General features: G+C 40.3%; 1 protein-coding gene across 2 annotated transcripts; it reads right to left on the bottom strand.

Moving 5' to 3' along the window:
- Window positions 1-1037: 1037 nt before the first annotated feature.
- On the bottom strand, window positions 1038-27444 carry LOC115114453 (potassium voltage-gated channel subfamily B member 2-like). 2 transcript variants are annotated; one of them, XM_029642698.2, is made up of 3 exons: window positions 27045-27444; window positions 25300-26009; window positions 1038-5177 (listed from the first exon to the last, which is right to left on the bottom strand). In XM_029642698.2, exons 2-3 carry the CDS (start codon window positions 25876-25878, stop codon window positions 3294-3296), a joined length of 2463 nt encoding a protein of 820 aa, XP_029498558.1. In that variant the 5' UTR covers window positions 25879-26009; window positions 27045-27444; the 3' UTR covers window positions 1038-3293. The 2 variants fall into 2 exon arrangements, with proteins under 2 accessions (XP_029498558.1, XP_029498559.1); XM_029642699.2 differs by having other exon boundaries at window positions 27063-27444.
- Between the last annotated feature and the right edge of the window lie 445 nt (window positions 27445-27889).

Below are 27889 nucleotides of genomic sequence, written 5' to 3'. Positions count from 1 at the left end.
GGTTTCCAGATAGCATGGACCAATGGTGGTTACGTCCCAAGGATCCCAGATAGCATGGACCAATGGTGGTTACGTCCCAAGGATCCCAGATAGCATGGACCAATGGTGGTTACGTCCCAAGGATCCCAGATAGCATGGACCAATGGTGGTTACGTCCCAAGGATCCCGGAAATCATGGCGGAGACTATTTTACTTTCAGTTTCATCCACCAACTTCAAACAGCTGTAAAAATGATGTTTTTTTCCACAGTAATTTAGATAGTACAATGATACCTTACACTATACACCGGTCTGGCTGTTGTTGTCAAATAGAAAGTCTGCATTTTAGACTGCGGTTTTGTATTGGCCCAAAATATTTAAAAAAGTGAAAAATATTGTGAACCAGTATCATTCCATTATTACTGCAGATATGCTATGAACATGTTCTGCAAATACAGTGCACAATTTCTAAATGTAGCTCCTTTAATAAGCTAAATTAGACATTCTGTTAACATATGACCCCAAAGTGATCTGTTCTTGCAATTTGTAGTCTAGGACATTTCATATTTACATATGATATTTTTTCACAAAGTAGTTTGGATGTAGTAAACTACTTTTTCAAAGTAACTTTAGTCAAGTAAACTATATTTTTCTTAAGGGTAGTTCAGTTTAGCTTAACTTCTCCCAATGTGAAGTAATTGGTACCTTGGTAAACTATATTTTCTGTTCACTGTTCAATCATCACCAAAGGATCTCCCCTTAACCATATCCTTGGTTCATTGCTGTTTTATGAATTTGTGATTTTGATAACAGCCAGTGATTGATTGATTATCACTGAATTGAGCGCTCGCCATGATGAACTTGGTTATACAGTTCCTAGATAGAGCCTACTACACAGTATCATTCGATAGGGAATGTAACACATTCCCCCCCCCCCAAAAAAAATGTTATTTGTCCTCATGTATATGTCTAGTCTATTCACCGTATTATTGAAAATGTCCATGACATGTAAAGAGAGAATCTTGAGGACCACTCCGCAAGCAGACACATTACAAAGGGTCACATGAACAAATTTTATTTGTCTTGCATATGGTAATAAACCTATTGTAAAACAATAAGTTACTATTCATTCACTATCAAGTTATGTTGACTAACAATTAAGATGACTATGGTCACATACCGTTAAAACAACCAAAGTATATTGGGATGGAGGGAACATCAAAAAAAGCAGGCAGAAGAAAAATATCTGCGGAATTGACCCTAGAGTTACCTACAGTATATTGTGGTTGTAAGTATTGATTTGAGGATGTGAGTATGATCAAGCTAACTGTACAAAAGAATGTAAGATAATTACAACAAAAATACAAATCGTTTTACAGATGACTTGGTGGATAAGAGGTGGTGTCATACCAGGGTGTGTCAGTGCAGTAACTTTTCCTGTTTTCCCTGACATCTCAATTATGATCTAACATAAGCCTACTGTACTGTATTGTACTGTACTGTACATTACTGACAGCAAATGGTACTTTGAAAGGAGGAAGTAAGCCATGATATGATAAAGCTTTCAAGTTATACAAAACCCGAGAACTTGGTACAATAGCTATTTGCTCATCATCACCTCATATGTATCCCTACTAGAAATACATTATTTATAGATCTCTATGTACCAGCCAAATTATGTAGGTTTTTCGCCTTCTCATAAATGTCTATTTATGAAAAGGCACACAATTCAAAAATGTACCAGGAAATATTACAATCCTGATCTATTTTATCTTAGAAAAATAGAATCAATCATACGAGTGAACCAACAAAACATAATATGGTAGCATAATCTACTTTAAATAGAATATAAGCACAGTAGTTTATATAGTTAATACAGTAGTATCCACTGTAGTATTACTAGTGTCCGCAGTAACCCTCGTGATTCAGTTCACACTTGTCGGCATCGGTTTTTAAAAAAGCTGCAACAGTTGTCTACCATTTACTGAGTAGATCAGCCATGCAAAACTTAAAATGCACAATGAATCAATAAAGATGTTACTTTGTTCAATATTAAGAGGAATTCCAACTAGAGATATGCATGAATTCTTGGATTAGTGCCTTAAAATCCTCCGTCTGTAGAGGGCAGTGTTATACTTTCTACCTGAGTACTGTACTGTATTGGACCTAGCAATCAGCCCCATACAATATAAATTCAACTTGACACATCAAACATCACATACAAAGTATTTGTTCCAACTAGCATACATACATACCCAACACATGTTCTGCACTTCTCGAAGGCAGCATTATAACAACAGATTTCCTTTGATCAGAATGGAACTGGTACTCAGCAATAATGCATGTCCATTTTAGTGAAGAACTTGAATAACCATTCAGTTGATATGATCTGTATCTAAGTGAATGAAGTGCTGCTGTATGATACTTTTTTCCCCTTAAGTATAATGGTTGTCATTATCTAATCACTTTTGCCATAGTGTAAATCCTTGAGGTTGCCATGCAATACTTATATGGCTTGTCCATTTCCCATTGCATGGATGAAGGGTTGCACAACAACAGAGCTAAACACAGAAATTAGGGACGTAAGCTCATTCACGAACAGAATATAAAATAGTAGAATATAAAGCATTAGAAAGCAATCATAGATAGTCATGTATAGGCTATTATTAAAACTGTCTTATTGGTCTATTTCCATATAGATTTGCTATATAATATGCTGCACTTTCTTTTTGCTTCCCTGAACTAAGAGACTGTTGCTTGTTCCATATATCTCTTGGTTGACTTGATTGAGAACAATGCAAAATCTAAACAGACACAATAACATGAAAAGTAAATTAAACTTAGCAAATGAATGCAAGTCATATCAAGTAACAGAATATGATATGACATTGATACTGTTTCACAAATGATGAGCCCTTATATAAAAATCCCAAAGCCTTTCCTCATTTCTCTCTTCAGATGATGTCCTTGTCCCAACACACTAGCAAGCTAAAACAAAGAAACTTGCAATGAATAACTTGCTACGTTAAAAAGTCCTGGACCATAATGTACAATTTGTTCATAAATGTCCTCATTCATACTAGGTTGTTTCTTTGCTCACATTGGAGCCTTATAGTAAAATCCACTGTTATAAGTTCCACATCTGCAGCAAAAAGCAGTTCTCATAGGTCTTCAGAAACAGTGATGTTATCAGAAATAATACTTGTCAAGTCATGCAGACAACTTATTATTCACTACATTAGTGTGCTTCTTTTTCTTCTTCATACACAAACAGAGAGTCTGTTTCCTCTTTCCTTGACCTTCCACCTATACTAGTCACATGCTTGTTTCACAAGGTGGAGATAGACTTCCATCCAGAACTATGTGGTTTTCCTTTTGGCTGTTGCCTGTCTCTCTTTCCCCGTTGCCGGCGACGACCACTTCCTGAGTAGTGCAGTTGAGGGATTTAGGTGACAAAGGGCTGAAGACGGCGGCCCTGTCCATGTGATTCCCGCTATGGCTTAAAATGGAAGGCGGACCTTCTCCCTCTAAGCCCTGGGATCCATCCTCTCTTTGGCCTGACTGTCCTGGAGACCATGGGCTGGTCACCGGGCCCTGGCCTGGGGGTGGGGAGGGCTGGTATCCTGGTGGAGACAGAGTTGCACTGAGAGACTGAGGGGACTTAGTGCTGGGAGGTGTTAATGGCACCTCTACCTGAGATTCATTGAAATTGACTTTGAGAGATTTTGTCTTCTGTGGGTTGTTGCCTCTGAGAGAACTGCGGATGCTTTCGACGTTCATGTCAAAGCTTTGATTATCCTCCCCTTGTGAGGCCCCCTCTGGATTGCTTGAGACAAACTCATAAAGACCCTCCTTGATGATGGTGGCCGGCTGAACTTTGCCTGTGGTTTTTGGTTCCACAGAGGTGATCTGGCTGAGGTCGAGGGGATGAGGAGCTCTCCGTCCTGCTACGTTGGGGAGGAGGGAACTGCTCTCTGCCACACTGAACTCCGTAGTGCAGCTGGCAAAGCTGTCCACACTGGATGGGCTCCTGAGTTCACCCATGGCTCGTTCCTTGATTGGGGGGGGCTTTAGTCCAGAAGACACTACCTTCATTTCCATTACTTCCTCAAGCTTCTGTCCTTGTTCATGTGGAGCTCCAGAGCCAATGTTGGCAGTGGTCGTCATCTTGTTGTACATCTCCTCCAATATCTGGGCGTTCAGGTGCTGTGGGCTGGTTCTTGGTGGATTGACCCTATTTGGAGATCCCAGTTGAGCAACCTCTTTATACCTCGCCTGGGATTTTGGACTAACCTCAGAGTTGCCGTGCCTACTGCTCCACCTACTAGGCGAGAGATGGTTATCTATCGGCCTTTTCTCGTCACCTTTCTCCACCATAACATCCGTCAGCTCCATACTGCGAGCAAACGCATCCTTCAGATTCATAGAAACAATACTGCCATTCCTCTTGGCCCGCTCCAAGGCCTCTCTCCTCTTGATGGCTTTCTCCTGTCTCTTCTGCTCTCTGTAAAACTCTGAGAAGTTGTTCACAATGATGGGGATGGGCAATGCAATGACCAATACACCTGCAATACAGCAGAGCCCGCCGACTATTTTACCAAGAAGAGTTTGTGGATATATGTCCCCATAACCTACAGTTGTCATGGTAATGGTAGCCCACCAGAATGAAGCTGGAATACTAGTGAATTTTGTGGCATCTTCATCTTTTTCGGCAAAGAATACCAGGCTGGAGAAGATCATGATACCCATAGCCAGAAACAATATTAACAGACCCAATTCATTGTAACTGCGCCGAAGGGTGAACCCAAGGGACTGCAGTCCAGTGGAATGTCTGGCCAGTTTTAGAATTCTCAAGATTCTCATGATACGAAATATCTGGACCACTCGTCTGACATTCTGGAACTGCAGAACACTCTTGTTGGATTCGGTCAGGAAGAGAGTTACATAGTAGGGCAGGATAGCGAGTAAATCAATGACGTTCAGTGGGCCTTTGCTGAACTGCCACTTGTCAGGAGAAGAGAGGAAGCGGAGGAGGTACTCCATCGTGAACCAGGCGATGCACACAGCTTCAACATGCGCTAGGCTGGGATTGTCATTGAACTGTCCAAACTCATCAACGACTTGTAGCTCCGGCAAGGTATTGAGTGATAATGAGATTGTTGATAGAACGATGAAGAATACGGAGACAAAGGCCAGGAACTGAAAGACAAAGAAACAATTTAATATTAGTCATGATGAGAGAGTTGAAACAACTCCTTTTACGTGTGTGCGTGTGTGTGCGTGTGTGTGGTGCACATGTATGTGTCATGCGACTAGAAAATGCCATAGTATGTGGTTGGATTGATTTCATCATCTCTTGTGTTTCATCCACTAAACAAGGGGGTACACAAAAGGTCCACTGAACATAGAAGAGATGAATGTTAACATCTGGAATAAGAATTTGAAATAAACAAGGTTCATATCAGCATGTCACATTAGCATTGCTTGATATAAAGGATGACCAACTTTGGGAGGTAAAGCTACAATAATAATAACATTATGTCTTCTACATACATAGACAATCCACAAAGTTATATCATATTTGTCGGAGGTTAACAGTTTTGATTAAGTAAACAAATAACTTCAGCATTTTGCAAATGGTTCTTTCATGTTTCAATGTGTTCTCTTGATGAAAGAAAATATCCTCCATTCATTGAAAACAAAACATTGCGAAATGTCATGGACCATGAATCAAACTGATTAGAGATTTCCTGTCTCTAAATCTCTGAAGACTTGATTTGGTATCAACATGTATACAAATGCATAATTTCCACCTGACATCGTCTTGCAAGCCTAAAAGAACATACTGGTTACTAATTCTAGTTAACGTGTTTCTCAGAACTAAGCCTTCCTTACTGAGGTACCTAGAAAACCTTCATTATGCCTTCAAGTGAGCAGATAGTGAGTGACTTCAACATTTGTTTACATTTAGCTTTGCCAGGAGGATCAATAAGAGCAGGTATAAGCATTTAAAAATCAACCAGTAAGTTGACTGCTGACTTTGCTTAAGGTCTAATGATTTTCTATAAGTAAATCAACTACCACACCTCAGCTATCACTGTCTTCACAGGGTCTAGGATTGTTCTCCCCATGCAAACCCTTAACCCTACAGTGGGGTACTCCTATTGGTCTGGCAGAGGCAGAGCAGCCTCGTAAGGTGCCCTGACCTTAAGGGAGAGATTTGTTAGTGCATCCATCTAACTATAAAGTCATTTTTAGTTGTACTATGATATTACTGGTACGTTACTTAGTGACAGTATAGCGACCTATTTTTAATTATTTATTACACAACATCCTTTGGTTAGATGGAGCTGCCACTTAAACTTGTATATACTGTATAACCCAATGGGTATGATGATGTGAGCAATACCAGAAATGGTTGTGTAAGGCACAGATGACAGAGCAGAAGGCAATATTTCCTCCCATCCAGCTAAATGTGGCCGGTAGCAGAGGCTCGCTTATGGATTGATATTCAATGCTTAAAGCAGATATCCTGTCAACTTTCTGCAGCCCATAGGCCACTATTTGCTTACCCCAAGAAACACTTAAATCAGGGATATCTGACTGATGGAGGAAACAAACAAATCACCACATCAGTTAACGCTAATTAACAGTATATAGATTTTTGTCTGCACTTTATTGTGTCACGGTTCTAAGAAGTCTTTGTCAATGGCTATCTTTCTCAGATTAAATAAGCACTAACATAAGCACATACCAAAGGTTGACAAAGGTCAAACCTGTGAGGTGTGTGTATGTTCACTTTGTCATCAAGACAAGGGCACAGGTTTAGTGCCCTGTGGAAATAGACGCTTATTATATCCCTCTTAGCTATACCTGGTCGGTCCAGCCTCCCTCCCTCCTTCCCTCCCCCTTGGCTTGGGTTCCCAAGGCCTGTGACACTGTCATCACATGGGCTTTACCTCCCTGAAACACTCTCTTAATCATGGCTTTAGAGGAGAATTAACCCCAGGTTACAAAGGACTCCGACACCGAAATAGATCTGTATCTCCCAACGCCTCTGTAGAAAAAAAGTTAATTGTGATTAGCAGACAGAGACAAAAAAAACTATGGCATAAAAGTATAGTTAGGGCTGCAAAGGGAGCGGATATTACTTGAAACTTTCAAAGTGTACCAGTAAACTACCAGAATATTGGTATCTTTCAAGGATTTTATGTAATCTATGACAAGACATCTAGTGGCCCTTTTGGGTATTTCAGATTATCACAGGTGTCTGTAATTATCACTAGCCCTCTGGGGATTTATCAAATGTAAAATATATGAAAAAAATTTAATAAGATGATATTAAATGAAAAACGGAATGTCAAAGCTCTAAAACATTATGCTAAATATAAGCCATCAAATTAGTGAATACCAGGGTTTCAGCATGAAATATCCTTTTAACACACTTACAGTGCCCTCAGAAAGTATTTATAACCCTTGACTACACACAATACTTTTTAATGATTTGTTGAATTTTTTATTTACTGAAAATGAAACACAGAAATACCTCATTTGCATATGTATTCACATCCCTGAGTCAATACTTTGTAAAAACACCTTTGGCGGCGATTTCAGCTGTGAGTCTTTTTGGGTAAGTCTCTAAGAGTTTGCACACCTGGATTGCGCAATATTTGCCCATTATTCTTGTGGTAAAACTTTTTTCAAGCTCATTGGTTATTGACCATTACTATTCATCCATTTTCAAGTCTTGCCATAGATTTTCAGGCCGATTTAAGTAAAAAAATGTAACTAGGCCATTCAGGAGCATTCAATGTTTTCTTGGTAAGCATCTCCAGTGTAGATTTGGCCCTGTGTTTTAGGTTATTGTCCTGCTGAAAGGTGAATTCGTCTTCCAGTGTCTGTTTTAAAGCCGACTGAAGCAGGTTCTCCCCTAGGATTTTGCCTGTGCTTATAGCTGTATTCAGTTTATTTTTATCCCCCCCAAAAACTCCATAGTCCTTGCCGATGACAAGCATACCCATAACATGATGCAGCCACCAGCATGCTTGAAATATGAAGAGTGGTACTGACATTTTGTGTTGGATTTGGCCCAAACATAACGCTTTGTATTCAGGACACATTTTGTGCAGTAATACTTAAGTGCCTTCATGCAAACAGTATGCATGTTTTGGAGTATTTGTATTCTGTAGAGGCTTTCTTCTTTTCATTTAGGTTAGCATTGTGGAGTGACTGGGTGTTTTGATACACCATCCAAAGCCAAATTAATAACTTCACCATGTTCAAAGGGATATTCTGTGTCTGTTTTTTTTTTTTTTACACATCTACCAATCGCTGCCCTTCTTTGCAAGGCATTGAAAAACCTTCCTGGTCTTTGTGGTTCAATCTCTGCTTGAAATTCACTACTCGATTGAGGGACCTTAATTGTATGTGTGGGGTAAAGATATGGGGTAGTCATTCAAAAATGATTTTAACCACTATTATATAACATGGAATGAGTCCATGCAACTTATACGATTTATTAAGCACATTTTTACTCCTGAATGTATTTAGTCATGACATAACAAAGGGGTTGAATACTTATTGACTCAAGACATTTCAGCTTTTAATGTTTTATTAATTCCTTGTTCTACAAACAAAATTCTACTTTGACATTATGGAGTATTGTGTGTAGATCAGTGACACAAAATCTTAATTTAATCCATTTTAAATTCAGGCTGTAACTCAACAAAATTTGGAAAAATTCAAGAGTGTGACTACTTTTACAATGGCACTGTATATATTTCACAATGTCAATATGTATTTGTTCTCAATGTTTTGGTGTCAAACTGGTGGCAGTTGAGAAGAAAAGTCAATAGTTGCAGAGTTAATAGAAAATAATACCATTATTGATTAGATGCTATTTTCTCTTAAACCATATGGTCTATCTACTAGAAACTCATGGACACAGACATATTTTTATATACTATATATGAATACATCTTTTTACAAGTTATTCAAGTATAAATTACCAAAATTACGATAGATTGCCATAGATTTTCTGTTAATTACCAAAACTACTGAAGATTCCAGTAACTTTGGTAAATTACAGGTGCTTTGCAACCCTAAATACAGTATTGTCTGTTGGAGATTCAGTCACACAGACAGTTGCCAATTTAATTTCAACTCATCTAAAAGATGTACAGGTGTTTGAATGGGAGAACTAATGACGTAAAAAGACAGATCCCTCATTGTAGATAATGCAGTTAGGAGTTAGCAGTAACATTTCCTAGCAGAACACCCCCCCCTTTTCCCTCAAGGTGTCAAAATAATTTCTATAGGGATACTGGCCCATGTTGACTCGAATGCTTCCCACAGTTGTGTCAAGTTGGCTGAATGTCCTTTGGGTGGTGGACCATTGTTGATGCACACGGGAAACTGTTGAGCGTGAAAAACCCAGCAGCATTGCAGTTCTTGACACAAACCGGTGCACCTGTGCCTGACACCTACTACCATACCCTGTTCAAAGGCACTCTTTTGTCTTGCCCATTCACCCTCTGAATGGCACACAAACACAATCCATGTCTCAATTGTCTCAAGGCTTAAAAATGTATTTCTAACCGGTCTCCTCCCCTTCATCTACACAGATTGAAGTGGATTTAACAAGTGCCATCAATAAGGGATCATAGCTTTCACCTGGATTCACCTGGTCAGTCGATGTCATGGAAAGAGATTAATGTTCTTAATGTTTTGTATGGTCAGTGTATATTGGTATATCCCAAACAGGCCAGGCCATACTGTAGTATTTAGCACAGAAAGATTTTGTGGGGAGAGCTATTGACTGGCTTGGAGAGCTAACGATGGGACTCTTGGCCTTGTGAGAGATGGTTACACAGAAAAATCCCTTTCTGGAGGGGTTTCCCTCATCCCATGAAGAAAATGCAATTATAGACTTTATTAACTGTTATGTATTCTTTCTCATTTGAAACATGAATATTATATGTATAGGCTAATACATGCTAACTTTGAGTCTCTACTCATAGCCCATAGCCATACAACCATACTGTATGGATCACAATGAGTTTCATTAATCAATTATTATACAACAATCACCTTTCTATACACAATATACTGTCTGGCTGGCATTTTTCAATGAAAGTTTCCATGGGGGTGTTTAGAATTACAACGTTGACTGAAGAAGGAGTATCAGATTATTGGTTGATTCTTCCTGTTGAGGAAAGAATGAGTAACCATTTCTAACCTCTCTCTATCCTTACTATAGATAGCCACCAAATCCTATTATAATTATCCTGAAATGTCCTCCTCACAGAGACAAGACAACGCAAGCACATGCAGAAGCTCCTATACTTATGGCCCTCTGGAGGACAGGGGGGTGTTATATTGACTTATTATACCTGCATCTACATATAAAGTGATAAAAAATATATAATAAAAATAAAAAATGTCCAGGAGAGCACATAAGGTGATTTACAGTGGAGAGTGGCCATAGCTGTGACAGCCTGTCGATGCCACGTGAGTTGCTGACAACCGCCTGCATCTGCTGCCAGCTACTTCTGAGAAAGCCTCCTGCCAAGACGAGGCAAAAAATGAATGAGCCACAACTGGTGGTAAAACATAATATATATGTTGGTTCCACTTATAAAGTACCATGATCCATACAAGTATTGGTAATGTTTATTTTTATTTTACAGTGCTGTTTTAGATGGTATTTGACAGATTCTTACTACGAAATTATGTGGTAAGTAGAAATGGGTTGGCCTGCTGTTCTTCCAGGTGTTTACCTGTTATTTACTTAATGAAAATAATGTATAATTCAACACAATCAGTAGCTACCTACAATTACTATCAATTATATTTGTACTTGGTTTTAATATTAATAAGGTGTAAAAAGTTAATATGCCAGAACAATGTAACAACTATGTTACTACATAAGTAAATCCCAAATAACCCAAATCATTGGAAAGATATCAGATGTAAGAACATTTCAAAACGTTAAAAAAATATACAAATGTTCAACTGGGAACACGTTAAAGAAAGGTGACTTGCTATAGAGCTTTACAGAGAGAGACGTCGAGAGAGTCTGTCATTATGTGATGCAATGGTACACTCTTAGAAAAAAGGGTTCCATAACGGTTCTTCGGCTGTCCCCATAGGAAAACCCTTTTTAGTTCCAGGTAGAACCCTTTTGGGTTCCATGTAGAACCTTCTGTAGAGACGGTTCTAAATTGAACCCTGCAATCAAAACCTGTAACCAAAAAGGCTTCTTCAAGGGGTTTTCCTATGGGGACAGGCAAATAACCTTTCAATTTGACTGCAGTCGGCTAAATCAGGGTCACACAGAGTGTTTCTTGGTAGTCTTAAACAAATCTACTTTGAAACTAAAGTATACACATGGTTTTGGGTTTAAGAAAAAGAAGGCACCTGTAACATGTCAGATATAGAGTTTAAATGTATTCAATTTTGAGTTTGCATCCCAATATTACACTTTATATACATATAAATATCACAGAAGACTGAAAAATAACAAAACTGTTTGACATAGAAACATTGAATTTTCAGCGTTTATAAAAAAAGTGTATTAATTACGAATTTATGACAAATACTATATTAACCTTTTCACGCGTGAATTCCAAATATCTCTAACATGCTGACCACACCGGCAGTGTTGCGTGCGCGAGCATTGAAAAATAAATGTACACATACATGTTATTCAATCATTTCAACCAAACTGCTCATGAGCATCTGCATAGCCATGCGCTAAAATAGAACTTGGTTCTATTCTAGATGTTTGACGCGCTGGAAGTCCTGCCTCTCCCATCTCCTCATTGGTTTTTAGGAGCACATACCCACGTGGGTGATTGAAAGATGGAGGTCCACACTCCATTCCAGTTGGTTGCAGTAATGCATCTTAAAGTTGGTTGCCAACGTCATATGAAATTCACAGAAGAAGATTGAACTAGGACAGATTATTAGATTTAATTGTGGATTAATTGTCGGAGTAGAGCTAAATGTCCATGAATGTTTCATATGTCTTTCGACCTGTCCCCAAATTAATCAGTTGGCCGAGAGTTCTTTTTGATATTTCAACCTGCGTGTCCTGATCGCATCTGGTGTGGATGTACAAAATCAAGAAGCCCACGCGGATACTGGTCGCCCTAGCATGAGTTTTTTTTAATGCAGGTGATGTCAGAATCCACTCACTGTTTCAAAATGTGATCGTTAAGCAACAGGACAGTTAACCCGCGCTGCCCTCTAACCAAGGCATGCTGCTTGCTAATTATCTATAGGCTGTTTCAATTAGTCAATTTCAAATTATTTTCTAACAGGTTTTATTTTGCAACAACAGTTTGAATTGAGGTGTGTTCAGCCTCCTCATTAATTCACATAAGAATTAATGAGGAGTCACCCATGTCACTGTTGCGGACAATTTATGTTTGAGGCTTTACTGAGCCGGACAAACTTCTCTCTTCAAAGAGTGCAAAGTACTTCTCTCGTGTTTCCCGAGATCAAGTATGCAGACATTTGCGCATCTGTAGTCAGAACAGGCCTTACACAAACTTTTCCCCCCTGGTACATTTTCTGGCTGGTGCCCGCATTGCCTTCATTCTTGTTTTCCTTACAAATAATAACTTTGGACATGCGTGTGCGTTCCTATCAAAGTAAGTGCCTTATTTTCTGTAAATTGTTTTGTTGTTTCTACTGCAGCATACCACATGTATGAATGGAGCATAATGTATTTACTGTTTTACTCATGTTTTCAAGTAATGGTGACAGATCATGTATTCTAATTCTTGCATAGATTGTAATGGTGTGGGTAAAATATTTTTATGAAAGTTGTACTGATTATGATGAGCTACTGCTAAGCTATTTGCCAGCTCAAATCAAATCAAATTTTATTGGTCACATACACATGGATAGCAGATGTTATTGTGAGTGTCGCAAAATGCTTATGCTTCTAGATCTAACAGTGCAGCAGTATCTAACATGTAATATCTAACAATTCCACAACCTAACCTAATACACACAATATATATTAAAGGTATGGAATGAGAATATATAAGTATAAAATATATGGATGAGCAGTGACAGAGTGGCTAAGATGCAATAGATGGTAAAGAATAGATAGTGAAGTATACAGTATACAGTATATACATATAAGATGAGTAATGCGAGCTATGTAAACATTATTAAAGTGGCATTATTTAAAGTGACTAGTGATCCATTTTTTTAAGTGGCCAATGATTTGAGTATGTATGTTGGCAGCAGCCTCTCTGTGTTAGTGATGGCTGTTTAACAATCTGATGGCCTTGAGATTGAAGCTGTTTTTCTTTTTTGCCTTCCTGTGACATCAGGTGTTGTAGGTGTCCCGGAGGCCAGGTAGTTTGCCCCCGATGATGCGTTGTACAGACCGCACCACCCTCTGGAGAGCCCTGTGGTTGTGGGCGGTGCAGTTGCCGTACCAAGCTGTGATACAGACCGTCAGGATGCTCTCAATTGTGCACCTGTAAAAGTTAGTGAGGGTTTTCGGTGACAAGCCAACGTTTTTAGCCTCCTGAGATTGAAGAGGCGCTGTTGCACCTTATTCACTTATATATTCACTTATATAAAGTGTTGGTGCTACATAATGTGTTGGCTGATGAAATAACATTGACCGTCTTCCAGGTAACACCCTCAAAACAAAAAAGAGGCGCTGTTGCACCTTCTTCACCACACTATTTGTATGCATGGACCATTTCAGTTTGTCAGTGATATGTACATAGAGGAACTTAAAACTTTTCACATTTTCCACTGCTATCCCGTCGATGTGGATAGGGTGCAACAGCTCCCTTTGCTGTTTCCTGAAGTCTACAATCTCTTTCGTTTTGCTGACATTGAGTGAGTGGTTATTTTCCTGACACCACACTCCGAGAGCCCTCACCTCCTCCCTGTAGGCTGTCTCGTCGTTGTTGGTAATCAAGCCTACCACTGTAGTGTCATTTGCAAACTTGATGATTGAGTTGGAGGCGTGCATGAACACGTAGTCGTGTGTGAACAGGGAGTACAGGAGAGGGCTGAGAACGCACCCTTGTAGGGCCCCAGTGTTGAGGATCAGCGGAGTGGAGATGTTGTTGCCTACCACCTGGGGGCGGCCCGTCAGGAAGTCCAGGAACCATTTGCACAGGGTGCATCGTCTGTGGACCTATTGGGGCGGTAAGCAAATTGGTAGTGGGTCTAGGGTGACAGGTAGGGTGGGGGTGATATGATCCTTGACTAGTCTCTCAAAGCACTTCATGATGACAGAAGTGAGTGCTACAGGGCGATAGTCATTTACGTCAGTTACTTTAGCTTTCTTGGGAACAGGAACAATGGTGGCCATCTTGAAGCATGTGGGGACAGCAGACTGGGATAGGGATTGATTGAATATGTCCGTAAACACACTAGCTAGCTGGTCTGCGCATGCTCTGAGGACGTGGCAAGGGATGCCGTCTGGGCCATCAGCCTTGCCAGGGTTAACACGTTGAAATGTTTTACTCACGTCGGCCACGGAGAAGGAGAGCCCACAGTCTTTGGCAGTGGGCCGTGTAGATGGTATTGTAATGTCCTCAAAGAGCGCAAAGAAGTTGTTTAATTTGTCTAGGAGCAAGACGTCAGTGTCCGCAACGGGGCTGGTTTTCTTTTTGTAATCCATGTTTGTCTGTAGACCCTGCCATATATGTCTCGTGTTTGAGCCATTGAATTGCGACTCCACTTTGTCTCTATACTGACGCTTTGCTTGGTTGATTGCCATACGGAGGAAATAACTACACTGTTTGTATTTGGGCATGTTTCCAGTCGCCTTTGCATGATTAAATCGGTGGTAAGTGTTTTCAGTTTTGCGCGAATGCGGCCATCAATCCACAGTTTCTGGTTAAGGAAGGTTTTAATAGTCACAGTGGATACAACATCTCCTATACACTTCCTTATAAACTCGCTCACCGAGTCAGCGTATTTCTGTACATCAATGTTATTGTCAGAGGCTATCCGAAACGTAGCTATGTGTAGAACCATGTTTTTGACATCATACAACGTGTCTGTCAGACCAAAGATGTTATAACACAACAAGGTGAAGAGATGATTCAATTGACTGACTTATGGTGCTTTCAAGACAACTGGGAACTCTGAAGAATATGAGGTCAAATCATGACGTCAGTGATCTTCAGGTCGGAATGTCAGAGCTCTAGAAAGAGGCCAGAGTTCCCGAATTGGAATTCTGAGTTGGATGACCGTTCAAAAAGTGGCCAAACTAAGTTCCTATATTTCGGGCAATGGGTGAAGCCATCTTTGACTTTGACTTAGTTTATTTCTGGGATTAGGGAGTTTTCTCTTGTCAAACATGGCTGCCATCATAAAGAATTTAGCTGCTGTTAGCTTCGCTGATACGTGTCTCTTTTCTAAACAATATTACATTTCTCCCTTGTGCTCACCAGATATGTGGTACATTGTTAACAAGACTAACTGTTAGGTCGCTAACTTAAGTTTTGTATTTTTGTCAACGCAACCTGTTATTTAGATTGGTTTATGGAATGAGTTTGGCTGTGGATGTGTTCCGTATGATGCTTGGATGATGTTTGCATTTATCTTTTACAATAAATGGTGAAATTGAGGAATAGAGTTGTGAAGACACAAATATGTGACCATACGCATCCAAGGGTTAATAACATTCCACCCATGAGGCCACTAGAGGGAGATTTGGTCATTTGACTGCAGGAAAGGGCACGGTTCTATATAGCACCTTTTATTCTAAGAGTGTAGGGAGGGATAAGACAAAGCCTCTGAAAAGCCTTGGCTGTAGGAATTGCGTGACGCAGGGATTGTCTCGGGCATGTCAGGATGAACAACCCATCAGGCTACAGTCATGGTTGCTGAGGTCAAGTCAATGGTCATCCTGCATTATGCCTATTGGGTGTGATGGCAGAGCTTCTTGAGGTCTCATTGGTCAACTGTGACCTGAATTATCACCCACCAGGTGGATCAAAGTGCAAGTGCAACATCCACTAAAGTGGCGTAATAGTTACCAAATGGTTTGACCTTTGCATCTTTCCACTTTAGTCTAATCTAAATTCATGCTGCTTCACGTAGAAATTTCACAGGGAAATTAGTGATGGCTTTGAGTGACTTGAGTTGCTCTGTACATAAAGAAACAACACAATGGCAAAGACTACGCTGAAAAGTTGGACTTTTTCACAGGCAGGACACTGAAGTCAGTATTCAACATTATACACTTACACAACTTTTCTGTGAAAACCACACTAGTGGGCCACTACCATGTGTCTTTATCTTGTCTATGACACCACATGGCATTTACACCATTCATTGAGACCACTTTGCCTTGTTCAGCAAACGCTCTATAGATTCTACCCTCACATTGCTGTGTGATATACTACCCAAGCACTTAATACAGAGTAATTCACTCACGGGCCTTGTGCGCGTGTGGTGCATATAGATATAGTCCAGGTAGACAGACATCACTGGTGAGGGTGAGGGTGTGGGGGTGGAATGAGCAGGATTAGCTTCCTCCTGACCTTATCTTTAGATCTGCACCAACTTAATTACATGAACAGTGATCTGGATACAGAGAAATAGCTAGCCTACGTCTTGAGATCATTCCAGGGCAGGGCATGCGTGTGTACACACAGGGAGGGAAAGCCAACGGATCATCAGATACTCAGCCACAAGAATGCACCTTCATGGCTAAGGTGTAAGAGTCTTTTTTGATACGCTGTGTAATAGTCATAAAACACCCGTATTGTTTCTTCTCCTGCAAAACATTCTGGGTGGTTTTATCCCCCAACAGTCCTGACAGACAATCTTTACCCACTAAAAGAGCACAGTCTGACAAAGCTCTCATTAATTAAATAAATGCAAATGACAGAGCTTTCTCTTTGGCCATGGAGCTCTCAGTGGAGTGGAGCAATTACCATTGAGGCACATATGTTGTATTTGTATTGAATATGTAAAAAGGAAATAATAAGGTGAATCAATAGACAATGTACAGTATGTCACCTTCATTACTTTCTCAAGACGGATATCGCTATGGGTATCTACAAGAGTTATTGTAGAGTATTTCAGTATTCATCTGTAGTCTACAGGAAATATATTTTTCACAGCAATAACAATTGACTATTTTCCATATAGATCACATATATTTTCATATAAACTACAGATTTAAAAAAATAAGTTCCCTCTAGACCTATTTGGTAAAAGACAAAGTCCATATTATGGCAAGAACAGCTCAAATAAGCAAAGAGAAAGGATAGTCCATCCTTACTTTAAGACATGATGGTCAGTCAATGTGGAAAATGTCAAGAACTTTGACCATTTCTTCCTGTGCAGTCTGATGAGTCCAAATTTGAGATTTTTGGTTCCAACCACTGTCTTTGTGAGACACAGAGTGAACAGATTATCTCTGTATATGTGGTTCCCACCGTGAAGCATGGAGGAGGTGTGATGGTGTGGGGGTGCTTTGCTGGTGACACTGTCTGATTTATTTAGAATTCAAGGCACACTTAACCAGCATGGCTCCACAGCATTTTGCAGCGATACACCATCCCATCTGGTTTGCACTTAGTGGGACTATAATTTATGTTTCAACAGGAAAATGACCCAACACTCCTCCAGGATATTTGACCAAGAAGGAGAGTGATGGAGGGCTGCATCAGATGACCTGGCCTCCACAATCACCTGACCTCAACCCAATTGAGCTAGTTTGGGATGAGTTGGACCGTGGAGTGAAGGAAAAGCAGCCAAAAAGTGCTCAGCATATGTGGGAACTACTTCAAGACTGTTGGAAAAGCATTCCAGGTGAAGCTGGTTCGGAGAATGCCAAGAGTGTGCAAAGTTGTCATCAAGGCAAAGGGTGGCTACTTTGAAGAATCAAACATATTTTTGGGATTTGTTTAACACTTTTTTGGTTACTAAATGATTCCATATGTGTTATTTCATAGTTTTGATGTCTTCACTATTATTCTACAATGTCGAAAATAGTACAAATAAAGAAAAACCCTTGAATGAGTAGGTGTGTACAAACTTTTGACTGGTATTGTAGATATAGGTATGTTCTGTATTTAGAAAATGCCCTTTGGCGATTTTAAAATCCAACAAGGGAATCCATTCGGGAGACCCAGTCTAAGAGCTTTGAGTATTATACCCTGCTAATTCACATTTTCATTATAATATGCTTTTACAATAAAGCCCTTTATTCATACACAGAAATCCCTCAAAACATAACCCTGAGCATGATGCTCTATAGTTATGAGTGGCGGAGATATCCAATACAGTACGTGAGAGGTGGGACCGCTGGACAATGGGGCTAGTACGCTGGCTGAGCTGCCTCAGCGGTGTTTCTCTCTGTCCCCACCAGGCTGCATGCATGTGTGACCTGGACCGGCATGGTGCAGTCCTTGAGAACATCTGGCTACTGAGAGGTAAGCAGATTAATTGAAAGATCTGGATTTCCCTCATTAAGCCCTGGCCAGTGCCTTCCTCCCACTCAGTTACGTTTAGCTCTTGGGTTGCTGCTAAACTTAAAACAAAGGCTCCCAGGAAATGCACAAAACATTGTCCCGGGAAGATTGTTTGTAGAGGTTCAATCTGGCAGAACACAGGGATTTGTTCCAGCTATAATCTGCGACAGGAGTTTGGATTTACAGCGACATCGGAGAGGAAATGAAGACGTGTGGAAGGCAGAGAACTGTGGCTTAACACAGCTGTTAGAGGGGAATCTTCATCAAAATAATGACTGTATCACAAGTGTTATGGTTATGACATAAAAGAGAAATACCACTTGTAAAATTTCATGTAAAAATGATGTGCAAATAACAGTAAATCCATCAGTCAAACAGTATTACAGTTCCACATTCACCTCAAACCGACTTCACCTCAAGTCCAGTAGCAATATTGTGATCATAACTGCCAAAGGCAAAATGTAATTTACTAAAATAATTAATTGATATGAAAGTATGCCTGTAAAATGTATGCCAGTATACAGCCAGCAAAAATGAATCCTACAGTATATAAAATATATATTCTGAGCCAATAACAAAATGGCTGACATACAGAGCCTACTTCCTCTGGGGTATACTTGTCATACAGCAAAGAGCTCACAGTTTATAAATCTGATGGACAACAAGACAAAAAGCAGCAAGACAAACAACATGCTTTAAACCCCCCCCCCCATACCATCTCAATGCATAGGATCTAAGGACTGAAGGTTAGATTTCCTCTGACAAATGTCTCGGAGGGGAAACAAACTGAGCACGGAAACTCAAGAACATATTGATCAATGTCAGGGGGTATTTATGGGAAAGTGATGTAGGATATATTGGATTAGCAGTGTTTTTATAGGTGAGATGTAGCTGGAGCCAACCCACCACATTTGTCACGTAGATTCTGCTGAGTAAGGGGCACAGCGGAGGAGTGGCATTTCAGGACATAGTACAACAATAGCAACTGGAAAATGGTTATATAGCCTACATAAGACCATAACTTAACCAATATCAAGCCTTGTGTGTTTGTGTATATATGTGTGTGTACATATTCACTATTGATGAGGGATGTACCACTGGATTGGAAACCAAATATATCAGTGTTTCTTAGCAATGCAATGACTCAATTATCAATATACAGTGAAAATGCATATAGACTCTCAAAAATGTATCAATATAACATTGCAGTATGAAGGGAATTTGCATAGATTTCACAGTTCATTACTATGGTCAAAGACACCATGCTATTACCCCACAAAATAGGTTTTATTTAGACCATGTTGGCTCAGGCGATGGTCCCTGGCTGTGATCTATGTAGACCAGAACCCACTGGATTGAGTTCAGTTTGTTGGTGAGGGTGTGATGGTGTCTCTTTGTGTAAGGGGAGAAGGGAGAAGGCCACGATTATAGTAATTAGTCAAATACGTGTGCCTGATTGGTCATCACGATATACAGGCCAACCAAAAGCTTGGTTATTTAGGTGACATGAACATGTGACATAGATTCAGACGACGTGATGAGTGGCAACCTGTACTTCAACACAGCATGTAAACTGAACTGATATTTATGTCCAAGGTATTCTGTTTTAGGGGCAAACATTGGATGTTGCAATGGCCACGTGCTCACCGCACAGTATTGCATTGAATGGAGAAGAGCAGACTGCCACAGCATACTTATACCTCACAACAAAAAAACAACATGCGTATGTCATCTGCTAATGCAGAACTAATTTGCATATTACTCCGTATTCGATTGCCACCCACTCCATAAATAGACTACTCAACTCAGAGCAATGATTTCCAACTATAGTAGAGTGCCCAGTTCCTTTCATGTGCCATTGTGATGTAGGCCTACAAGCCTGCCAACTGCAGTCAAATAAATCATATCACACTCACCACCCTCAAGCCACGCAATCAATTGTATGATTTCTCAAATAAGAATGACAAATAAGCAAAAAAGATTACATTTAAAGTACGTTTATCGATCGCATGATCTTGACTTTCAAGTGTTTATTGAAGAGGATCAACAGACTCATTCAATCTGTACACCTACAAAAATGAGGAAAAACAAAACTATAAACATTTCACCTTTAAGACTAACCTGAGAGAGAAGACACTGTTTGGCAACTGAGTAATATTGAACAGCGTCAGTGTCACTGATGATTAAGTCTAGCTCTAAAAAAGGTCCAGATGGACCCTCTGCCATAATGGAATGAAATTCTCTCAAAATTGATATAAATCTAAGATAAAAATGGGAGTAATTATTTGACAGGTTTAACCAGCGGTTTCTAAAAAGTAAAAGGACGGCTCATGCTTTGAATTTTAACAACTGGCTACTATAGTGGAATGTGAAGGCCATTTTAAATGAAATGACTTAGCAACACAATGCATATATGAAGTCAGGGCCGGGGAAAGATCTTTTGGGGGGCAGGTGCAACATTTGTTTAATAATGTTTAAGGCTTGTTGAGCAGTTATGACTTTCATCATTAAGTTACATAAAAGCAATAGATGGCCATATCTTAATGGCTAATTAAATGTCATATATTTAACACACATATTTACGACAACTTGCAGTTAGTGGGATCAGAACAACAGCAACAAAATGACACTTCAGAGACAGGAAGGGAAAAGGTGCTGTGCTCTGCACAGGTAGAGCCCGATCTGTGCATGTGCCTGTATAAAGTGACACAGGATGAGAATTGATGGGTTTATTTTTTCCTGTTTATAGCTTTTAATATTGAGGTAGTTGCAGATAGAGGAGAGGGGAGGAGGGATGAGACAAGTAGTTATATAAAAGGTGGCACATTACCACACAGATGCAATTGACATTTTCCTGCGCCTCGCACTGCCATGCTTATACAAACTGAACTGCCAAGCTTATACGAACTGAACTGCCATGCTTATATGAACTGAACTGCCATGCTTATACGAACTGAACTGCCATGCTTATACGAACTGAACTGCCATGCTTATACGAACTGAACTGCCATGTTTATACGAACTGAACTGCCAAGCTTATACGAACTGAACTGCCATGCTTATACAAACTGAACTGCCATGCTTATACGAACTGAACTGCCATGCTTATACGAACTGAACTGCCAAGCTTATACGAACTGAACTGCCATGCTTATACGAACTGAACTGCCATGTTTATACGAACTGAACTGCCAAGCTTATACGAACTGAACTGCCATGCTTATACGAACTGAACTGCCATGCTTATACGAACTGAACTGCCATGCTTATACAAACTGAACTGCCATGCTTATACGAACTGAACTGCCATGCTTATACGAACTGAACTGCCAAGCTTATACGAACTGAACTGCCATGCTTATACGAACTGAACTGCCATGCTTATACAAACTGAACTGCCATGCTTATACGAACTGAACTGCCATGTTTATATGAACTGAAGGCAAAATGGATTATGCTGAGAGGTGCAGTTTACTTGCCAAGACTCAAAATCCCTCATCCCATATATCAATAATAGGTCAACATCCTTTGTAAAATAATGATTCAACTTTGCCTGTGTGAATATACTCCCATGGCTGCTGAATATATAAAGAGCGCTTAATTAAATGCTCTGAGTTGATCAGGTCCCCATGTCAAAATTGTGACTTTTCTATCCAGTGGGTAAATTGAGGTGGATTGAAAGACATCTCTCAAAAAAGCTAAAACGTTGGAATACAGTTTTACCATGCACAAAATTCCAATCTAGCCCAGACTAAGATATCCCTGTACTACTATAGTGCATGTTCCAGACCACAGCAATTGAGCCACATGGGCTAGTGAAAAACCTGTACTTTTCTTTGAGAACAATGCCCTATGACCCATATGACATTATCAGCTCCAATTGAAGGTCAATCGATGTAAATGGGTGAAAGAATTTTTAAAATGATACGTATTCAACAACACAATTGGGAAAAACAATTCTGCTATCCAAGCATTCTGTCTAACCTGCCAAATGGACAAATTTAACTAACTCAAGCTTTTTAAGCATTCTTCAAGAGTAAATTGAGTGTGCTAAGGAAACAGGCTTCTGCCATCTGCACAATCTCACAGTCATTAACTCAAATTCACCAGGGGACCCTCAACCTGTATCTACTCAACAAGTACTGAAGGAACTCATCATGAAGCGAGAAGGAGACTACCTGTACTTCATTTGTTAATCTTATAGCAGCAGCAAACCCAACTCCAGTAATTGATTAACAGCTCTACCGCACACGTGACCCCTGCCCGGGCCGACCGGCATATTGCAAACCTAGCTCACTGTGAGCCAGACGGTGTGCAGCCTTCGCAACAGTCTATTTGCAGAAGCAGCCAGGGTAAAACCCCCAAAGAAGATTAAGTCTCACTTCCATCACTCCCTACAGTACTGAGCCGTACAACCAGGCCTCAGCAAAACTAGGGACACATACCATTATGTAGTAGGCCTACCTGTATGATTTCCTGATGGCTTTTATAGCATATAAAAGTATGTTAAAACTGACAGATATTTAAGAACGGTGTGTAGAATGAAGGAGTTGATGACCAGTATGCCCAGGACACAGCAAGCTGTAAGCACTCACATGGAAGTTTCACATGTTCTGTGTCAAGAAGTTACTCATATTCACAAAAGTTTCGAATGTTTGGTTGTATCATTGAAAATCACACAATACATTTTTGACACCCGTGGTAAAGTTGTTTCCAATAATTTTATAATACAAATGTAGATTTGATAAATATACCAAATCAAATACTGTACTATAAGTCATAAACTGGAATAACATTTTACACTAATGAACATCCATTGAAGCCTCACAAAATGATGACTTCTAGAGTAGTCCGTGAGGTAATTTGATATGGTCAATGCAAGGCCCCTTTCCATTCCTGTCAGCAGTTGTGGGTGATGTAATGACAAGCGCTTGAGTGGATACTGTGTCATTGTGCTGACTCACAAAATATGATTGACTGGGAGCCAAACATAACATACTGCACTGTTGTGACAGGCCAGGTACAACCCATTACCGCTCCTCCAGTATATCACACCTAGAAGGAGTTGGCGGTGCACACAGCCACTGTCCTTCCCTGTGCCTTTTGCTTTTCCATGTCTTTCTCAGGTCAAAGGGGGCAGCACACCCTGGGATCACCTCTGTGCTTTTAAGCACTCCCTAATCCCCATGTGCTAGCTAATGCTACCCCCATGCTTCCTTCTGCAAGCCAAGTGCCCATCAAAGGGGGGGGGGTGCCCTTTCTTACTTCACTGTTCACTCTATCATTACAAATCACCAAGCTAATTAACAAACACATTTGGTTTGGTGCTACTATACCCACCTCTGGATAGTCAGGTTTCAATGTAAATATAGTACAGGTATGTGAAGGTGGACATGTTTCAGGGTTTGGAGCCCATCAGCTTGAATTACATGATGTTCATAGTGGCTCAAATATTGCACAGGGACAAAGTGAAATCAAAAGGATTGCCCAATTGGCAGTCTGTTGAGTGTCCTGCCAGTTTAGTGAGGCAGGATAATGGGGACTGACCAGTACTTGTGTGAGCCAACAGTGGGTTCCCCTGACCATCTGTCCTCTTATCTTCACTACCTCCTCCTAAAACGCTTTCCTATCAGGCCTACTCCTATAAGACACTCTCTGCACCTCCTCCAGAATTAGGTGACTAAATGTTATTGAATAAATTAAAAACTTGCACACTGCGCTTGACGGTATCACTTGTGTTTTTTAGCAAAACTAAATGTTCTGCTTATCCCTCCCAACTACTCTCCATAAAACTCCAGCATGGTCCTTCAGAAAACCTCCTGTACTGTATATACCATTTGAGGTTAGCATCTGTGTGAACCATTAGATGTTTTAGATTCTGCCCATAGAGAGGACAAATGTGCAATTGTGGGAATACAATGCATTACACTTCCCCACTCGAGAAAAAAAAAAGATAAAAGCATGCACATTAAAGCTGTTACTAATGGGTTGACTACTTTCCTTGGCCTGAATTCTGGGAAGCCCAGTACACATGGTATACCATTGGGAGTGTGTACGTAAGACAAGGAATTAAGTTGCTGTCTGCAAAATAATATTTCACATTAGACAGATTCATATAAGAGCCTAGTCCTGGAGACATAGTTATTTGATTTAACTTGAACATGAATACCAAACCATAATACCTAACCTAACACTAGGCATTTAGTGCCCTAGTTCATATTCACCCCTTATTAAGCAACTGATCACCCTATACTGAAATGAACTAAATGTATTTAAGGATGAAAAATACTGTGTATCAATATGTGTGATATTATTAATATATATTTTTAAGTGTATCATATCATCTGTACAATACACAGAGCAGTATGCACTAATCACACATGCACCATAATCTTCTGGGTTCTTTCTTATCTGATTACTTCATAGGTTAAAGGAGGATTAAGCTGCTGGGGGCCCAATACTCTCCTCCTGAGTTGGAAGGAAGGAGGTATCTAAAGAAAAACTCAATGTGGAACACAATATCTGTGAATAAAACTAACTGATCAAATTCCATATATATTCCAAATCCCAGATATATTGAGATCTACTTCATTCAGAGTTTTCCCAGCAGCTGAGCTGGAGTTGAAAAGGGGTTAAGAGCATAGGCTCTATAGTACTCAACTACTTCACAGTAGCCACTTTAGGATGTTTGCCATGAGGCAAATCCAAGATCATAAATTATGTTTAAATCGATAAATTAGAGAAATTCCTGCATCAGCTATGACACCATGGGATGGGATGGATTTGGACTGACCCACAGTCAGTAGGCCTAAACTTAACCCAGGTCAATGCTTTGGTCTTACCTTAGCAGCAAGAGAAGAGCTAGGCTTCTCAAGGAGGTCCCACAGCTTCTGTCTCTTGTCTGGACAGCAGCCTTCTTCCGGCTCCTCCCCATCCTTTTCTCTGAGCGACTCAGCCTCCCTCCTCAACTCCTCGTTCATTTGCTCCTTCTTCTGGTGGTACCTGGCCTGGCAGCAGGACTCCAGGTAGATCTCATCTATACCCCAGTAGTCAAGCTCCTGGCCGAAGGACAGGGCGCACATCTCCTCCATCATGTGCAGCTTCCCTGTTCTGTAAAAGTTCAGAATGGAGGAGAACGCTCCTGGGTGCCTATCGAAGAAGTACTCGTTGTCAGTCAAGCTGTAATCATCGCAGATCTCCATTAAGGTTTCGTGGGTATTGCAGTCTCTGAGTTTACCCAGCCTGGTCCTGGGGAGACGGTCCAGTGTCCTCCATAGGACCTCGTGGACAAGACCCCCAACATTGATGCGGACTCTTCTGGATCGGGCCTTGGTACGGATGATATCGATAGGCTCTGGTGGGAGTGAGCCTACAGGACGTAAGTTGCTTTTGGGGATCCCAAAGCCAGCTCTCTCCGCCATGATGGTCACAGTTCAGGTGTTCTGATAGGTCAGGAGGAGGTCAGGTCAAATCCACTGACCCCTCAGTTAGGAATGGGCACACCAACTTTGAATGTGAGATCAACTTCAAACCGGTTGCCCCATGGCTTCAACTGAAGAAAAAAAAACAGAAACACTCATTTACCCATTAGTTGATGACAAATGTGCACCTGGATGCATTATCCTGATCGTGGGGACCCACAGGGTGTGCAGGCTTGTTTCAGCCCAGTTGGCCTCAACTAATCATCACGCCCTTGACTATTTCTATCAGGTCTCTTAGTATAGCAAGAAAATCCAGACTGAATTCAACTCCTTAGCGGGCTACTGGAACAAAATCCTACACACCCTGAGGTCCAAGACCAGGATTGAATAACAGTATAGCCAATCCAATTAAATAAATGGGATGTGAGCTCAAGGTATTGCAGAACTACCCTAAAAAGTTATTCTTTATCAAATAAAAAACGATTCAGTTGCACTACAGCATTGAAGGCAATAGGCCTACACTTTAACGTGATTGTGTAGGCTAAAGTCAACCACAAATCCCACTGCAAGTATGCTAGCCTATTACACTTAGCTAGGCTACTGTACATGACTTGATAATAGCCTCCAGGCTATTTATACAGGAAGCTCTAGGGCACTCAGTTGCACAAACTTACAGTAGATGTATCACATGGAGGGCAAATGGTACCCAACCTCATCGTGATACTGTAGGTCTTGATAAGGCTGTGGTTGTGATTGATGATCATAGCCTAGGGTAAATCCTGATAGAGGTCACATAATTGTACTTTATCACCCCAAGGTTACTTATGTAATACACTGCTTTGAAGATCAAATGGAACCAATATATGATTGGTTATATTACACAATATACCATATTAATTCAGTAAGCTTAACTTTTCAAGCATCTTATCAATAATCACATCCTGACTGATTCTGTATTTCACTGTAATCAAGCAATCTATTTCACATTTAGGCTATTGTTAACATGTTTTCTTTTGATTTTACACAACCTATCATTAAATAATAGATCTGTAGATATGTTTAAAAATAATATATCATATTTTAGCCTTTCAGAAAAACGTGAAAGGTGAACATTTCAGATTTTTTTCAAACAGTATAATATAGGCTAATAACAATCCGTCTCCTACCTTTTTGTATCACTTTACCTTTCAAACCAAACTCCTCTCCCCCGAAAATAATTGAAGAGGCAGGTTATTCGTGATTAGGCTACCCTCCCATCAGACTAGTACCGCAAGCCGTCTGTAACTGGAGTCTTCCACATATCTTGATCAATTTTTGAAATAAACAGAGAAATATCGTCCTCGAGGAGAGGAAATACTACTACCAGTAGTAAAACTACAGATCACACACTCCATGGGGATATGGTAAAAGAGGCAACCTATCCTCGGATATCGAACATGTAGAAATAAACGGATGAGCGCACCATGGGGCTATCTGCATAGCAAGACACACATGATCGACTAAAAGGGTTGAGCGTTCTTTCCACCCGCTGGCTGCAACACAGCCCAGAGGTGAAAGCTAATTGGATTGAGTTGTACATCACCAAGGACAGCTCCAGATCAACGAGAACAAGCCCTCTACGAACTCTACTCAGTGCGAGACATTTGTCAACGAGGTAGACTGCATGTTGTAATGCTCTAATCTAGTGTCAAGTCACATCTGCTAGTCAAGCATGCAACGTTTTTCTGAAAAGACTTCGATAAGAAAAAATAAAAGAACACTTGTGATTGAATGAAAATGTGTGTCTGTGTTAGAAATGTCGACTTTTTGAATAGAATGCAACAGAAAATAATATATTTCCGTTCCCCATGTAGTTAATTAAGCAATAAGGGTCGATGTCTGGTATAAGGCCAATAATACAATACCAATGCTAACTGCTGTTCTTATGCACGACGACGACGCAATTTGGGAGTGCCTGGTGTTTCGTGCCTAGATTACAGCCCTTAGCCTTGGTATATTGGCAATATACCAC

This window comes from Oncorhynchus nerka, linkage group LG9b, assembly GCF_034236695.1.
Source record: "Oncorhynchus nerka isolate Pitt River linkage group LG9b, Oner_Uvic_2.0, whole genome shotgun sequence".
Taxonomy (NCBI): Eukaryota; Metazoa; Chordata; class Actinopteri; order Salmoniformes; family Salmonidae; genus Oncorhynchus; species Oncorhynchus nerka.
The sequence above is the reverse complement of the archived record's forward strand: the minus strand, read 5'-3'. Positions and strand labels throughout refer to the sequence as shown.

Excerpts from the sequence above, each read along its gene's own strand:
- LOC115114453 (XM_029642698.2), bottom strand. The coding sequence starts at position 25,878 with ATGGCGGAGAGAGCTGGCTTTGGGATCCCCAAAAGCAACTTACGTCCT. Across the intron at positions 5,178-25,299 it reads GCTCTTCTCTTGCTGCTAAG|TTCCTGGCCTTTGTCTCCGT; the intron begins GTAAGACCAAAG and ends TTTGTCTTTCAG.